The sequence below is a fragment of the Dendroctonus ponderosae genome, unplaced genomic scaffold (genome assembly GCF_020466585.1).
Source record: "Dendroctonus ponderosae isolate FM_Combo_2020 unplaced genomic scaffold, Dpon_F_20191213v2 Dpon_F_20191213_4, whole genome shotgun sequence".
In the NCBI taxonomy this organism is placed as follows: Eukaryota; Metazoa; Arthropoda; class Insecta; order Coleoptera; family Curculionidae; genus Dendroctonus; species Dendroctonus ponderosae.
This window is the reverse complement of record NW_026018611.1, coordinates 15,295,116-15,311,863: the sequence shown is the minus strand read 5'-3', so window position 1 is coordinate 15,311,863 and position 16,748 is coordinate 15,295,116. Positions and strand designations below refer to the sequence as shown.

General features: G+C 35.5%; 1 protein-coding gene across 2 annotated transcripts; it reads right to left on the bottom strand.

The window, feature by feature from the left end:
* Nucleotides 1–3,518: 3,518 nt before the first annotated feature.
* On the bottom strand, nucleotides 3,519–16,376 carry LOC109541289. Of its 2 annotated transcripts, XM_048665711.1 has the most exons (4): nucleotides 15,966–16,376; nucleotides 11,586–11,686; nucleotides 3,597–11,542; nucleotides 3,519–3,546 (listed from the first exon to the last, which is right to left on the bottom strand). In XM_048665711.1, the coding sequence occupies exon 3, from the start codon at nucleotides 11,491–11,493 to the stop codon at nucleotides 7,921–7,923; it is 3,573 nt and encodes a 1,190-aa protein (XP_048521668.1). In that variant the 5' UTR covers nucleotides 11,494–11,542; nucleotides 11,586–11,686; nucleotides 15,966–16,376; the 3' UTR covers nucleotides 3,519–3,546; nucleotides 3,597–7,920. The 2 variants fall into 2 exon arrangements, with proteins under 2 accessions (XP_048521668.1, XP_019765667.1); XM_019910108.2 differs by having other exon boundaries at nucleotides 3,597–11,686.
* Between the last annotated feature and the right edge of the window lie 372 nt (nucleotides 16,377–16,748).

Here is a 16,748-nt window from a genome sequence, read left to right as displayed (position 1 = left end):
AATAGCCTAAATAGGTTCGGAAGCGGTAGAAGACTGGATAATTGAAGACGGCCTGTCTGTAGAATAGTGTGATAAAACCGAGCCTCTGTCTAGTCTTTGGCGGCGAATATACGGACTGAATTCGTGTTAAAATAATATTATATTCAGGTTTTTTGAAACCTCTTAGTTTATTTTTAAATCGGTGATTTCACTTACCGCCTAGGAATTGAGGTAGAACATGTTTAATCTAAGTTATTATCAGATCCAGCATATAAACTTTTGGCAATTGTACTGAGTCTTGCAATTCTGCTACTGTTCGTTTGATAGGAGCCGGGAATATTTCGGTACGAATGACCTAAAAAATACATAATGCCATAATCTAAACAGTCGAACTTGTTAGTCTAAAAGTTGGTTTACATGCTCAAGCCATCTGCACAAACTGGATTGCACAAGCCAGATTTGAGCAAAACTGTATTTGTTGACAACAGGATGGAAAATTTGGGCGAAGAACTAACTAAATTATTTTGAAATTTTGTGTTGTCGAAGAATGAGTATGGTACGCTTTGCGTTTCTCACAAATTGAATATAACTGACGCTTAAGTGTGTACATCTAAAAACAGACTAAAATTTTCCCAAAAATTAGGTAATATTTTTGCATGGGATGGGGACTGGCGCCGGAAACAACACATTTTTTTTGATTTGTTAGCATTCACTTGTCCGCTGGTGGTACAAGAGGTGTCACCAATGCACGCCGTACCTCTGTATGAATCCCTTTTCCAAATCCAAATTTATGGCTTTGTTTTTCTATTTACCCCAAGATTTTATGTTACAGGGTGCATAGGTCATTTGAAAAACTGCGAAGATATGTAGGCAATTTCAAGCTCATATTTACAGTGGCGTTCTGAACAAAATTATCTGTTAATCCAATTATTTAAATCAATAAGAAATTTGATAATATGTGGAATAAACGGTAATATTAGGAAATAAGTACCTTAAAGTCAGATAAGAACAATATTAAAAAGAGAACCCCATACGCGCTAGAAATATTTCATTCAACACCCATAATATCATAAGATTGAACATCGGTTAAGACGCTCAAGCCAATGCTCCGATATCAAGTGGATTTTCTGTCAGGATAGATTTTACTCAAGCCAAATTTTTCGGCATACACAGACTTCAAACCTGCGTTTACACGCAACGATTTTATTGTGCGATCGGGATTGTGCAAACCGATTTGCGTAAACATCTTGAGCGTGTAAACGGTCCTTAACAGTAGATGTGCAATGAGATTTATTAAAAAAGGTATCATAAGTCAAAGAATCGTTGATAATTTATCATCAGTTTTTGTCAACATGGTTTATTGAGTGTTATTCCATAGCTTATATACAGGGTGTCTCGTAAACCTTCTACAATACTTCGCATGATGAAAGATCAATCTCGGGCAAGTCAGAAAATGGACAAAATATTTTATTTGTATTTGAGTTTCGGGAATCGTCGTAATTCAAAAGCAGCAGTAGGATGGAATGAAATATAAGATATAAGGAATATGAATTAAATTGAAGGTTTTGCCAAAAAAAATCTTGTGAAGAACTTTGGGGTAAACTAAAATACAATAGCAGTTTTCGATATAAGGGCGAAAAGTGTGGTTTTTCGAACCACGACAGCGTTTGACACCCGAGACGAAGTCTGGGGCATCAATCGGTCAGTAGTTCGAAAAACATATTTTCGCCCTCGTATCGAACAACATTTTTCATTCGAATAGAAGACATAAAACGAATCATGAGTTATAATAAATAAGAATAGCCAAAAATTAAAGGCATCAACTTCATATTTTAAATCTGATGTTAATGTCGTTCGTGAAATTGTCTCGTTTTGAGGTTTGTAATTTTTCAAAAGCGTACTTTTGTAACCATATACACCCGAAGTGCTGCTTTCACGGATGGTGTTCGAATAAGTTGCATTTTTGCATGACATTTGCGCCATATTTAAAAATATCGTGCTTTTTGTGTGGCAACATCGGCGAGTGTAGAAAAGTAGATCGACTTTGGGACTGAACTTGTAACAAAGTTATAATTTACAAATTCCAAGTAAACTTTAAATTCGAATCAATAGTTGTAGATAAACTTACGGAATTAATTAAAAAAGCATGTCAGTTACTTTTTAAGGAAAATACTTAATGGTCGTTTTCGGGCGAAAGTGTTGTTTTTCGACGCAGCGACAGCGACGGCGTTACACAACTCGACTTCGTCTCGGGTGTCAATTCGTCAGGAGTTCGTAAAACGGATTTTCGCCTTCGTATTGAACAACATTTTATTCGAATGAAAAACATAACACGAATCATGAGTTATAATAAATATGAATAGCCAAAAATAAAAAGCATTAACTTCATATTTGAAATCTGATATCAATGTCATTTTTGAAATTGTCACGCTTGGACGTTTGTCATTTTTCAAAAGCGTACTTTTGTACGCATTTACAAGTGGAACAATGAGTGTTAAAAATGCAAGTGCTGTTTTCACTGTATGTTGTTAAATAAATAAATAAATTGCACATTTTGCATGAAATTTGTGCTATTTAAAAAAATCGCGTTTTGCTTGTGGCAACATCGGCGAGCGCAGAAAAATAGAACCATTTGAACGACTTTGAGACTGAACTTGTAACAAAGTTATAATTTACAAATTGTAAGTAAACTTTAAATTATAATTAATAGTTTTTGATAAACCAATGTTATTAATTTAAAAAGAATATCGATTACTTTTTAATGAAAATACCTTAAAAAATATAATGACACTGACAGGTTTAATTTGTCACATTTACTTTTACGCACATGTGCGTAAAAGTGCGGTAAAGTAAAACAAATGAACAGTAAAGAAAAGTGCTTTTTTTATTATCGCTTCTGATCGAAAAATGGCACTTTTTGATTCATTCGAATAAAAAGGGTATTTGCTACTTATTATTTCATAAGCGTAATAGCACGGACTATTAATTAACTGATGTCAGTTATGATCGATTTAAAAAGTGTAAATTTCTTTCAAAAGGCTTTAAAAAAAGATGAACCTTTTACCAGTCAAGTAACGAAGTAACGTTTACAGGACACCCTGTACACGCATAATATTTTATAATTTTATTAATATAAAAGTTACGAAATACTTCCATTTTGGTATTCCGCTTTATCGTAAATGTTTCGTGGGATTTCCAATTGGTAATAGTTTCAACATTAAGTTTTGAGCACAAATTCATATATCGACAAGAGCAATCATTATCAGTTCGTAATAAAACATTCTAAAAAGACAAATATCGGTCAATGCAAAACCCCAATTTGAGAGAAATACGCAAGGGAATAACGTTAATATTTAATTTTGAACTCTTTAAAAAGAAGTTTTAATTAAAATACTAAAATAAAGTGAATCATACTTGTTAAACTCTAATGCGATCCCGGAACATTCTGAGAAAATTGAGTCAAGTTTTGCTGACCGCCTGGAACTTTCCAGTAATCATTTAGGACAGAGGCACTGCAACCATCTGGGTGCTGGATTATGTTAGGAAATATACGATGAAAAACTGGTTCTGGAAAGTCCAATATTTCAATAACGTAACACTAAAAATAATTTACCAACCTGCTAGGAGCGCTTGGGCTTCGGTATGTCTCCAATAAAACGAGCTACACTCAGGATTTGAATACTCTCTCCTATGATCTCTTCCATGCAGATTAAGGCCTTTGTAAGTGTTTGCAAAGCTGGGTCGGCGCGGTTCTTTTCGTTGAATCTAGTGTAGAAGCTTTTTCTTCTGATTCTATCAATAACCGAAGTCATATAATCATTAGTAGGAGAGAGAAAGGTCGAGCCATCATCGGTAGTTGTCAAGGAATTTCGATTTTCATTACTATTTTGCAAATCATTTAAGCCTTCCTACTTGGGCCTGCTGGCTGTTCTGAAGCCGACCCACTTTGTCGCACGGTTGTCGGTTTAGATCTAGCTTCAAATTTCTTCTAACCGATTTAACTTCCTGACTTATTTCATCGCTAATGTTTTGAAAAACTTTAACGGTTCAGATAGACTGTCTAAATTCAAACTCCTCCTGAACAAATTTACCTCCATCTTGGACTTGCTTTTCTCATTAGCAGCAGATACCTGACTTAAACTGTCGGTTTTTGCATAATCGTAAGTGTTTCGAAACTATCTGACTGTTCTCTAAGGCGTTTAAGTGCGTTGTCTGCTGAATACTTTTTATTCATTGTGTCTTTGGTGTCAGCAGAATCCTGTATAGCGCTGCTTCTCAACTTTTCCAGTTTTTTCTCGATGACTACAGCAGCTTGTTTTTATGCGCCTTATTGTTATGGTATACCTAATGCTTCTTGTTCAATTGATAATCTTAATTCCCCTGCTATTTGTGCCTGCCCAAATTGTCCCCATTTCTCAACTAATTTAGCTAAATGCCCAGAAAAATGCTGAAGTGGACATATTAAATGCGATTGATTGACGAAGAGTAATTTCAGGTTCATTCAGATAATTAAGGTAAATAACAGACTCAGCACCATACCATACAATGAGGATGCTAGTTACAAGTATTTGAGTACGATAGCTAGCATCAACTAAATCTCTAGTTGGAATTACTCAGCGTCTTGCTAAGCGTGACTCTATTTCTAGGCTTTTTACTGCTTCAGCTCCAGCAATGCTCTCTGTTAGAAAAGCAGTATTAACATCATTTTACTGACATTGCGTTTCAAACCTAGCTTGTAATGGATTAGTAACACGCCAAGCCATAATTACATAAAAAGGAATGGAAACTACTACTATGATAGTTAATTTAGGCAATAAAATAAATTTTACTAAAAAAAATATGCTCATAAAGCTAATATCAATGAGCAAAGTCAATAGAGAACCACTGAGAAACTCTCTAATACTATCTAGTTGACGTGCACGTGCTACTAATGCATCAACTTGCCGGTTCTTAAAATAGAGTAAAGGTAAAGGAAGTAAATGTTTTACCAATTTAATGACGAGTACAATATCTATACGTGCCTATATATGGATATATTGATATTCTCGTAATGCCTTAAAGAATACCTCAAAAATACTAGTAATTACTAAGCCCAAAATCAGCACATCTAAGGAGCTATAGGTTTGATAAGCGAGTACCTTATCCATGACAATTTGAAATAGTAGAGAAATTATTAAAGCAAGTAATTGTGATATAAATAAAAGTCAGAATATTTAACATAAAATGTGACAATATTTCTAAAATGCTATTGGTATAAACCAAGTTATGTTAAACTTTGACGCAACATATAAAATAATAACTTGGCCATTCCAAGCTGCTGCTTAGAGTATAACTCAGTGTTGGGTTTATATGGGTGTTGAATTAAACCATGAGTTTCATTCCTTTTCGCTACTATTCGATACTCGCCATCAGTTGCAAGAAATACTACTGGAAAATCCTTATCTGTAAGCTTATCATATAATAGCTTTCTGGATTAAGTTTGACTTGACAAATTTTATTAAGCTTCTTGAGACCAGAACTCGCGAGGATACAATGCAGCTCTACAAGGAATGAGAACCACCCACGCCAGGGACATACAAAACTAGTGAGCGCCATGTGTCGGAATCTTCCAATCCTATGTGCAAAGGTGGTCTCACATGATAGCGGGCTTCGGTTTGAATGGAAGTTTAAGGTGGAAATCCCAACAAAAGAAAGTTGGCAAAATATTACAGTGGCTGCCCGAAAGGAGGTGCAATGTTGGTACACCGACGACCCAGGGGCGTCCATTACAGAATAGTCTGGTATATGCGTGTATTGGCAAGACACCAACAGGGGAGCACACTTTTAGCTGGAAAGCTGGAGGATAGTGTTTCCGGCGGAATCACATGCAATCCTCGAGGTTGCCCCAGATAGGGAAGTTACAGAAGGATTAGAGGGAGTGATTGGGACGTGGCAGAACAAAAACAAGAAAACCTGGTGTAGATAACAGGTAGCAAGCGCTCTTAATGAGTGGGGTTTTAGAGCCATCACAGAGAGGTGGACACAGCCCAAGGGGAACCACAAGTGACGCCAAGCCAACATCCAAATTTTTTATGTCAAGGAGGCGTTGGCCCCTGAGAACTCTGGTTGGGGTCATGACAGGCCACTGTAGCATGAACACATACCTATACCTACTAGGAATTGTTGAAAGCACCGTGTGTCCACAATGTGTAATAGCGGAGGAAACATCATATCGCGTATTAGGAGTCTGCCATTGCTGGTCGTCTACTAGGAGATGCATCCTTGGGGCATTTCGCCGGACCAATCCTGTCCCCCCACAATACTACTACTACTTCTACTACTACTACTACTACTACTACTACTAGACCAGAACCAATATTTAGATAAAATGAGAATAGTACATCTTTTGTAAAAACTGTAGTGAAACAACTGACTACAAGCTGGACCACTACGACCCGTACTTATAAACGATGCTCAAGCCGATACTCAGCTCATGCTTCGCCAAGTTTGAGATCGTTCTTAACCGAGAGAGACTATTTATCAACAGTACTTCGTGAATTCTCGGTGAAATATTGGTCGAGTATAGCAATTTAAAGACTTTCGTATTTATTTGGTAATTTTATATTGGGACTGTTGGCGAACTTGGCGAATCTAAGATGTCGTCAATGTTATTATGTAAATATGTCTTCTGAATCGCTGAAAGCCTGACTTATATAACGAAGATCACCGGACACAAGCTACAATATAATATACACTTTATGTACGAAAATAGACATGTAATTATAGAAACTTTGCTCCTTGTTGCATATAATCTCTAGAATAGAAAACTACTTGTATATAATCTTAAACATACCAGCAATTGAGTAATGGGTGATATTTGATATTGCTAATCCACGATTATCCGCTTTCAATAATGGTTCGTTTAAACTTTATTTCGATTGATCAACTCAATAATAGTGGCCGTTGAAAACCGAAACCTTTTCCGAAATTCTACATCCGAGAAAACTCAAAAGGATTTTTTCCATCTCGTATATATATTTTACTAACACGTTGACTTCCTTATACTGTCCATTCTTATATTGTATACGATAGTAAAATAAAAAAAATTAAAATGTAAAAACATAACATAAACAGTAATATAACCTTAAAACCCGTTTGACGGTTCGACGAAAAATCTCGACCAATGGCTGGGCAGAAGCAATACTCAAGCCACCGTCGACCGATACTTCAGCAAGCAAAACTGTGAACACTGGCTTGAGAACGATAATAGTTTATAAAACGCAATCGAAGCCAAGTCACTTGAGACTCGACTCAGGCTTGAGCATCGTTTATAAATAAGGACCTACGTATACTATTTCAACTTTAAAACCAGGTGCGACCACCACGAGGCAAATCTGCAGCAACGAAAATCATACTATTGATTCTCCCCTTATATAAATTTAATTTGGGTTTCACAGTCTCCCTTCTATAAAAAGACAACCACTTCTTACAACTTAAGGTATCTTTATCTTGGTTTAAGTTCTGCTTAAGTAGATTTGTACCACTTCTAGCTCCTGATGATTGGTACTTACTGATGTGCCCTAAACATGACGAGCGTGTCCTCTTAAATTGGGGGTCCGATAAATTTATTGTGGAGAAGCCTGTGTGCTATTCACCTTCATTCGTTTAATAATGCAAATTATCATGCATAATAAGTGTGCCAAATTTTAAAACCATCGGATGACTATCAAAAAAAATATATTTAAAAAAATCTTTTTTAAAAGCTAACTTTCTCGCCCGGTAGATCCGGTATTATTGGGTTTTCGCAAACCTATTATAGGAATTTGTCACACTCACGTTTGCTGTAGAGTTGCCTCGTTAAGTGTTGGTCGCACCATTTCCGGACACCCTGTAAATTGAATCTTCGCTAATTATTTTATCAATTTTTAAAATTACAAAGGCACCTCTGTTCCGGACACCCTTTTACATTTGTACCCCAGTTAAATTTGTAAAAACTTCTGAGTTGTTTTTAGTTGTCATTACTGCTGGAAATTGTGCAAGTTGTTCTGATTGTTGCATACTTGATATTGCTTGACTAAGAATACCAACATTAGCCCGTTTAATATTATTACAACAAACTTGAGAAGCCATTGTTTTCACTGCAAGTTTTCTATATGATAAGCACTCCTGTTCATAATCCAAGAATTTTTGTTGTAAATTAGGTATATCATCAGCTAATCTAGCTAATAATTGATTAGCTTGTGCCTGGGTTGATTTTGATGATACCTTTTTAATATTATTCTGTACTAATTGTTGGTACAGCAAATGCGGAATCGCTGCGATTTTCCCTATAGCTAGTTTGTTACGCACTTGTTGTATAGTTTTACAATATAATGCACTGTCCTCAAAGTTATCAGATATACATGATCTAATTCCGCAACTTCGAGCATGTTTTAACACTAATTTTTGAAATGCATCTACTAAAGTAGCTGATTGAATATCCAGTTGTCTACTTATTGCCTGATTATCCGATAATAGTTCAGAAGATTGTGGTTTACATCCTGTCCATTTTCTCACGAGCAATATACCTACGGTCAGAAAACCATTCATATCAGTATTGTTCAGCCATTGATCCCCCATCTTTAGCAATGTTGGTACAGTTTCACACTGGTTAAGAGATGGATGCTGTTTTACTGGTAGATCTGCTTGTAATAATGATAAAGATTCTGAGGGCTTGTAGTTCATGATATCTGATATCCAACTAACAGATACTATAGATGAAATTAGAATGCCTAGATTTTCCATTAAATTGATAGGCCAGAACTGCAACCTACTACTGACCCCTGAAGATGCAACATTAAAGGAGCTATTTTCTGTATCTATTGTTTTCTCTTGGTTAAGTACAATATGAGATTCACCTTCTACTAATGAACTTGTATTACTAATTTTCATATTAGATATGTTTTGATATTCTTTTATGTAATTTAATGATCTCGTTCTTCGATTATCTATTTTCTGTTTTTTATTAGATGGTTGATTATGTGAATCTGTCATTGGATTAAATTGTTGTGTGTTTTTGACCAGTTCTAGCAAATCATTTAATCTCTTTTTGAGAAAATTTATTTTATTTTTGTCAGCAAAATTGGCACTATTTTGGTTATTTGTGTCCAGGTTAGATAGTGCTATTTCGCGTAGCGTCTTATTTATTTTATCAAAAAATGTTTTGGCACCAGGTTGAGCCATTATCTGAGCAAGCTCGTTTACAGTCTTTTCTATCTCATCAAATGTTTGCTTATCAAGTTGAGAACTAGATATATCATCATGAGATTTTTGTAAATAATCTGCTAACTCTTGCAGTGTTTGACTATTAGATAGTGGATTAGAAGTATGCGAAATATCCTTATTGGCATGTACTTCATATTCTATAACATCTTTAGCTATGTTTGCCGCTTTATTAAAAACAAGTGTAATAGGGATTATCGCGCGTGAATCAGTAATAGATTTTAAATTACTTATATATTTAAGTATTTGTTTATTTGCGTCATTAAGCTTATTTTCAGAATCCTTTTTATCTTTAGCATATTTCAGTTCCATAATCAGAATATACTCATCTTGTGGTACATCAGAACCCATGTACTCACGTCGACATATTAAAAGATCAATTCGACCTGATTTAGATGGATTTGCTTCTGGTAGGACTTTTATGGTTTTGAGTTGATCATGTTTACCAAAAAACGTTCCATGTAATATAGCTTGAAAATCACTCTCACTATTGACCATATCTTGTACAGATATTAGAGATTTGGATAATTCCTCTAGTTCGGTATTGATGTTACCTCGAGAGAAAAAGTTTGCTATTCTTAATGTAGAAGTTAGTTTTTTATAGTCATGAATTTTTATAAACCTTGATACATCACGATGATCAAACACTTCTATATTTTGGAAAAAATATAATTTTTTATCATCTTTACCTTTAGTTTTATCATCTGTTCTTATTCTTTCATCTGGTGACCATCCTAATTTCGAATTATGATTTACTTTTATATCAATTTTAGTAAGACTATTAATTTGCACATTATTAGGTAATTTAATTTTATCAAGATTTACATCTTGAAATTTTCCATTATTGCTACTTTCAACTAAGTTTAACATTATCCATCCATTAGAATTTTTCGCTTGAAAAACAAATGTAGTTACTGTATTCCCTGCGTTATGTACATATAACTTTTCTACACCATCTTCTGATAAAAATTCTCCTAAAATTAATCTGCTGAGATAATTGTCATCAGTTTTAATTGCTAAGTTGGAAATAGAGTAATACAAATGTTTTAATTCCTTTTCAATATTGCTTCTAATATTTGCATGAGTTTTAGTGCTATCATGCATATTTCTTATCAATGGATTAATTAATCCTTCAGGCTGTGGTATGTTTTCTCTCTTAATATTGATAGCTTTATCAACATCATCAGAATCAATCTTAGAATTAATCCCAACAATTACAGCTTGATCAGATATGGTTCTCATACTAAGATTATAAAGGTAACCGGTACCCTTTGCCTGATCAATAGCACTAGCAGAAGAGGTTTCATCTGCTTTAAACTCTATAACTATTGGAATTGCTCTCCAATTTTTATTGTGACTGTTATCCTTACGAGAGAGTAATATTAAATCAGCGTAACCTTTTCCAGCAATACGCTCTACATAAATATCTAAGTAATAATGATATTTAAAATTCAAAGACAAAATTCCATATAAGAATCCCTGAAATGCAGCCTCTGATTTTATTTCAAAACCAAATTTGTTTTCTTTCTTAAACTTGGATTTACCCTTCTTGGATGTGTCTTGCATTTTCAATGAATTGTACACTTGCAACAATCCTTGGGAAATTGTCTTTATGCCAAACATAACATTATCTATATTATTACTCGCAAGATCTTCTAGATGTTTTAAGTCAATGTCAGTATATTCTATTTTCTGAAACTCTCCAGAACCAGGAGGTTTATGCTGATAGTTGTTGTTTGTTTTCGATAATTCCTTTACAGAGAGTGAATGATCAGTCGCTATATAAAAGATACTTTCTACTATTTGATAATTGTGTGTTATACCCAGTTTTGTTGACATTGCGTCTAGTTCAGACTGACTATATCTACCCTCCAACATCAGATTTTTCCGAAAATTTTTCATATCGTTTTCAGTATAACCTTTGTTAGAATTTATTTTATGGTCTTCAGCAATAAACGTTTTTAATACTAGCGTATGGTCATTTTGTTTAAAGCAAATTTTCAGAATTTTGGTATTAACCGTATTATGGCCCTGGGGTGTTAAAACATCTATTTTTTCAACTTTAGTATAAATATCTTTTTTAATATTAGGAAACTGAGGTATTGTATAAAGTGATCCTAAAATAAAATTAGGCCAGAATTCTGGTTTTGATGGTCCAAGAATAGTGGGAGTTTTTCGTAAGATTAGACTCAAATGTTCTGCAAAACCTTGAGGTTTGCTTGAATCAAAACCTCTATTAGAATCATCATTACTGGTTTGGGGTCGAATAGACATGCAACCACATTCTTCTTGATATATACCACGTGATATTCCTGAATCAGTACTATCAAAAAAAAGTTTAATTATTTCATCCTTAGGCTTATTACTTTCATTTTCTAGTAAAGCTGCAGCAGCAGTTGATGTAGAAGGAACACCACTCAGTGTGCCAGCTCCTCTGTTCTTCATACTCATGCAGCACAAGACCCTCCTACAACAAAAAAAAGTAACCTCATTTTTTATAAGTAATTTTACCTGGAACTGAACTGAGTTATTGCGCCGCACACTTGGGTATTAACAATATAAAACTGATGGAAAATTTAAAAATCAAGAATGCGCTGGTTTGTCACAATACCTCTTTACTCTGCGTTATGAAGCATTTGTTTATCTGGATTATTTGTGTTCAGTCCGAAAATACTACCGCCGAGCGAGTATTCTAGAACATCTTAGGTTAGGACTAAAGCTTAGGTTAGGAGCTAAACGTAGGAATACGATCCCATTAATGCGCATGCGTTAACTGCAGATTTTGGCTGCTGATCAGCTGGGTGATTAACAGTGGAGTGGGTGCTATCTATTTCACTCTTAATCTATGCCGTTTATGTTCATGTTTCGTATTTGAAATTTTCGGAATTTGAAATCTATTATTATGTATAGATATTAGACCATCGACCTTCCAAAATTGGTGCGTGTTTCTTCTGAAATTCGGCCTTCCCAGCATAAGGCGTGCAAAGGCAACATCAAATCCCAAAGTTTTGATTTCCCGCCAAAATGATTTTGCTGAATGCAACCACAGAGAGACGTCGGCCAAAAATCCAGAGGATCTTCTGATTGTTTGCATGCGTTGGTTTTGTACATATGTCCATAAGAGGACTCTGAACATACAGTATTTTACAGTTAAGATTATTCCGTCAATTTTCAATCTTTCAGTTTATCAATGTTTTCAATTTGCAATCATAAGCATTTTGATACTGAAGCAAACTAGTTTGATAACTGTGATATTTATCTTTGTTTTACAATGATGGAGCATAACGTGGCTCGAAGAATGACTAAGTGTTATGTACGGAATTCTGTGATCTCTAGATAACTGTCAAGTTTATTTGAGTTTTACAACAACTGAATATAAGGTAGCCAGATACCAGCCGTTCCCAGTGTTGTGTTGTGTTGAAAGCTTGACCCGAAATAATTTTGCATCACTTCACTCCAAGATATGGCCTGTACAGAAAATATACAATAAAAGAACAGAAATAGCGGCAGTCCAAGGCTGGACGCTAAGACCAAAGGAGTTTTAGTGAATAAACAGCTTGGCTGGAGCCACACAGAACCCAGTGCGCCAGAATACCAGCTCTGTAAGAGAGTATTTCCTAAACTTCATCGATAACAAAAAAAACGATGACAAAAACAACCATCAGGTACCAACTGAACGTAAATAGCAGGTAATAATTGGATACTTATATCAACACTTCTGCATATTTGTTCAACACATTTATTATTTAATGTGAATAAAACTTATTTCAAATTTTGTTGAAGCACTACACGATCTAACTCATGTAATCTCAATATAAATTACATCTCTAGGTTTTTTAGTATAATAAATACCTATTGTAAAGATAAATTCATGTGCTTTATTTTCCCAATTTGCCCTAGTTTTCAAACGAACACAATTTTAGCAGGCGATTTGAATTCACTTTACGAACTTTGTGATTTCCGTTAAAGTTTCAATAACATTTCGAGTATCTCATATTGCCCTTTAATTGTGATGTTAATTGAAGCCCTATCATAAACATCACAATTAAGGAGCATGATGAAATGCTTGAAATGTTATTGAAACTGCAACGGAAATCACAGAGGTCATAAACTAAAATCAAATACCCCGCTAAATTTTGATGTGAACCCAATCGATAAAGAAGATTTCTTCTACAAGTAGTAGAAATTAGAGATTAGTTTTGATTGCAGCCGCTGAGATAAGCAGCAAATAGCATTCTGCAGGCGTATATGGCCGCTTCCAATCTATAACCTCTGTGATCTGTGGTTCACCTGAGATGTGCTCCACGTATGCCGCAGTCCAATAGTCTAACCGAGCGGATAGTACAGACCCCTGGAATAAAAATCGCCAGTCAAAGTTTTCTTTGAACGATAAACCCGGACTTCCCTGGACCTTTAGAAACCGATAGCACGAAGAAGTGCGACTTGTCCGACGAACGACGCAAAATGAAGGCTCAGTTCGACGGACATCACGGTGCGCAACATCGCGACTTCGAAGTAGGGGAGGAAGTCATGGCGGAAATATGGAAATATGGAATGGAAAATTGATCGGTAACACAATGGCACAAGTGTATGTTTGAGACCAAATCCTGGCTCTACACTACAACCAAATCTGGAAACACCGTGCGACTTTCGTCATGATATTGGACGACAACCTGGACAACTAGAGTGAACCTGATTCAGCCCACTCAGTCGCTCCGGGACCGAGCGATACCAAAGAGGAATTTGACACACCGCCAAGCACTCCGGAAGAAGGCCGAGAACGCCCGTGAAGCCAGTATAGGTCAACTACTGTGCTCTGGCCGGGTACCGAAGCAACCGACCGAGGCACTCCTCTTTGGTCTTCTTCTTCTTCCTCGTACGTTAGGACTCAGAGTCCTGTGTTTTTCTTCAACTTCCTAGTCCTGGGATGCTAATGTCCAGCTTTCGTACCATCGCTTCGGTGGTCTTCCTGATAGTCTTGAGCTGTTAGGTTTTTGGTTTTTGGCGATTTTTGCCATTCGGTCGTCGGCCATTCTCTCTACATGGTCTCTCCACGCTCTTCTCCTTGCTCTGGTCCATCTTACAACATCCGAAACCTTACAGGTATCTCTAATTTCTTCACTCCTTTTCATATCGTATAGTGTGTGTCCTGTTATGGATCTTAGGACTCGCATTTCCGTTGTTCTTAGTAAGCGTTTGTTTGTTGTGTTTTCCGCTCTTGTTTCTGCGGCGTATGCCATCACTGGTCTCACGCAAGTTTTGTAGATTCTGACTACTCCCTATACTCATGTGCTTGTTTCTCCAGATGATGTCTCGCAAGTACCCCGATATTAGAGCGGCTTTTGATGTTTGATTCCTTACTTCCTCCTTTAGATTCCCGTTACTCGTGATGTTTGCTCCAAGATATTTAAAGGTCATCACCTGTTCTACACTTTGGTTGTAAACGGCGAGTTTGCATCTTCGGGGCTCTTTGGATATAGTGAGTGATTGTGTTTTTCGGGTAGATATTTCCATTTTATATTTATTTGTAGTTTGTTCGAACTTATATAAGAGTCCGTCCTCTTTGGTAAGGGAGGAAATGTTGGGTCCGGAAGTTCTACCACCGAGCGAATATTCTGCAACAATTTAGGTTAGGACTGTATTGTTGTGCTGTTCGAGAACATTCTCCGCCTGACTAGAAGCCTTGGTATATAGATTATAAATACCAGGCTCCGTAGCGGGTTAGTTAGTTGGAGTAAATCCGATAATTTTTTGTCGATTGTTTACCATTAAAACGGTTGTTTACTCAAGTATTCGTCTATCGGTTCCAAACCCATCAATATGTTCTATTTTTTGTAGGATCACATTAATTTTCAAAATGTCATCTGCAATGATTAAATTCTTAAAATCTGTATTTTATCTATGTAATATAGGTAAGTTATGCGAAAAATATATCAATGTTTGAACTGATCAAAAATATTTGCACAAATTTTACTTCGTTGAGATTAAATATCAATATATCTTGATAATTCATTCTTTGGAGAAATCAAATTTCTAAATAAACTATTGGCTAAGTGAAGCAAGTTTAGCTTTAGCAACAAGTCCACCAATTTCTATCAAGCAACCAGTACCAGCTTTTCTTTATTGAAGTCTAACTCTCGCTTCGTCAGTCTTCATTCCAGTCTTGCACATTAAAAAAAGTCATATTTCCAGAATCTAGAATCAATAGATTCTGTATGTAGATAATGGAACCCACATATCAGTAAAACATAATGAACAGATGGAAGTTTGGAGGCTAAGAATAGATTTACATTTAAGGCAACGTTTGCCAATTTCCGTTGAAGTAAAAACTTTCATTCTCTTTACATACACCTGGCTAGTTTCTATAAATGGTAACTTTAATACGAGTCACAAACGAATAATATTCTACTTAGCTGGAAGTGAATACCCACAAACTAATTAAATGTCATAAATCCCACATGAGATTGGGAAGTGGTGGGCGGAGGTCTATTTTCTGTACTTCGAAAATAGAATGGAAAATTTTAAAAAAATCATTGTAGAGATAACAATTCAGCAAAGCACATAACACAAGATATCATGCTCTGTTGTATCAATTGGAATCGTACAGTAAAGCCTAAGTATAAATGAAGATTTTTAAATATAACTTTCCCTCACGATCTACGTCGATTGGTTTGTTGACACACATAGAAACATTTAATAAACATTCAGAAACTTATTAACAAACGATCCATAAACCAGAAACTTACCAAAACTATAAATAAGGAGGTGCCAGTGGAATCCGACCAAACCGGAAAATTTTGTACTGAAAACACACTAAATAAAGTGAATTACGGAACTAAACCACATTCAACACTTTTATAAAGATTAAAACTGTTTTTTCGCGTTGCTTCCACCTCACAATGTTAGCGATAAACGATGGAAAACGAAGTTTCAGAGTAGAAACTCGCACTAGACCTACTACAATCGTACTGTTTTTTTACTCTCGTTTAAAAATTATCCACGGCCTGTGACATTTTTATTGCAGTGTTATTTTTTTATTTTTAAATGCGCAACTTTGGAGCTTTGCAAATGCTCTGACTGTTACTAAGCATCTAGAAATAAACGGAATAGGAGAACGCACGATAAAATTCCGGTTGACCGAATTAGCATGGAGAAATTTGAGTGCAATTCTGCGACTCATTTAGCACTGCTTACAAAAGTCTGAACAATGAAGTTTCTACATACATATCATTTGATGAGTTTATTTTTTACAGATCTCTATACAGGGTATTCCACCAGGAACCGCCGCAACCGATAGCTGGCAAACCATAATTAGGAGAAATTTTAAAATTGAACAGTCTGCCGAAGTCATTGGGTGCAAGCGATTTGAAATATTCTCAATATGGCCAAACATTCGATTATACGGGAAGTAGGTATCAAGTTGCTTATTTCAAATGAAACACCTTATATATTAATACATTTCTAAATTCTACTCCAAATTCTAAATATATTCCATGTATAACATCTTAAGTCTGACGGTTTTTGATATA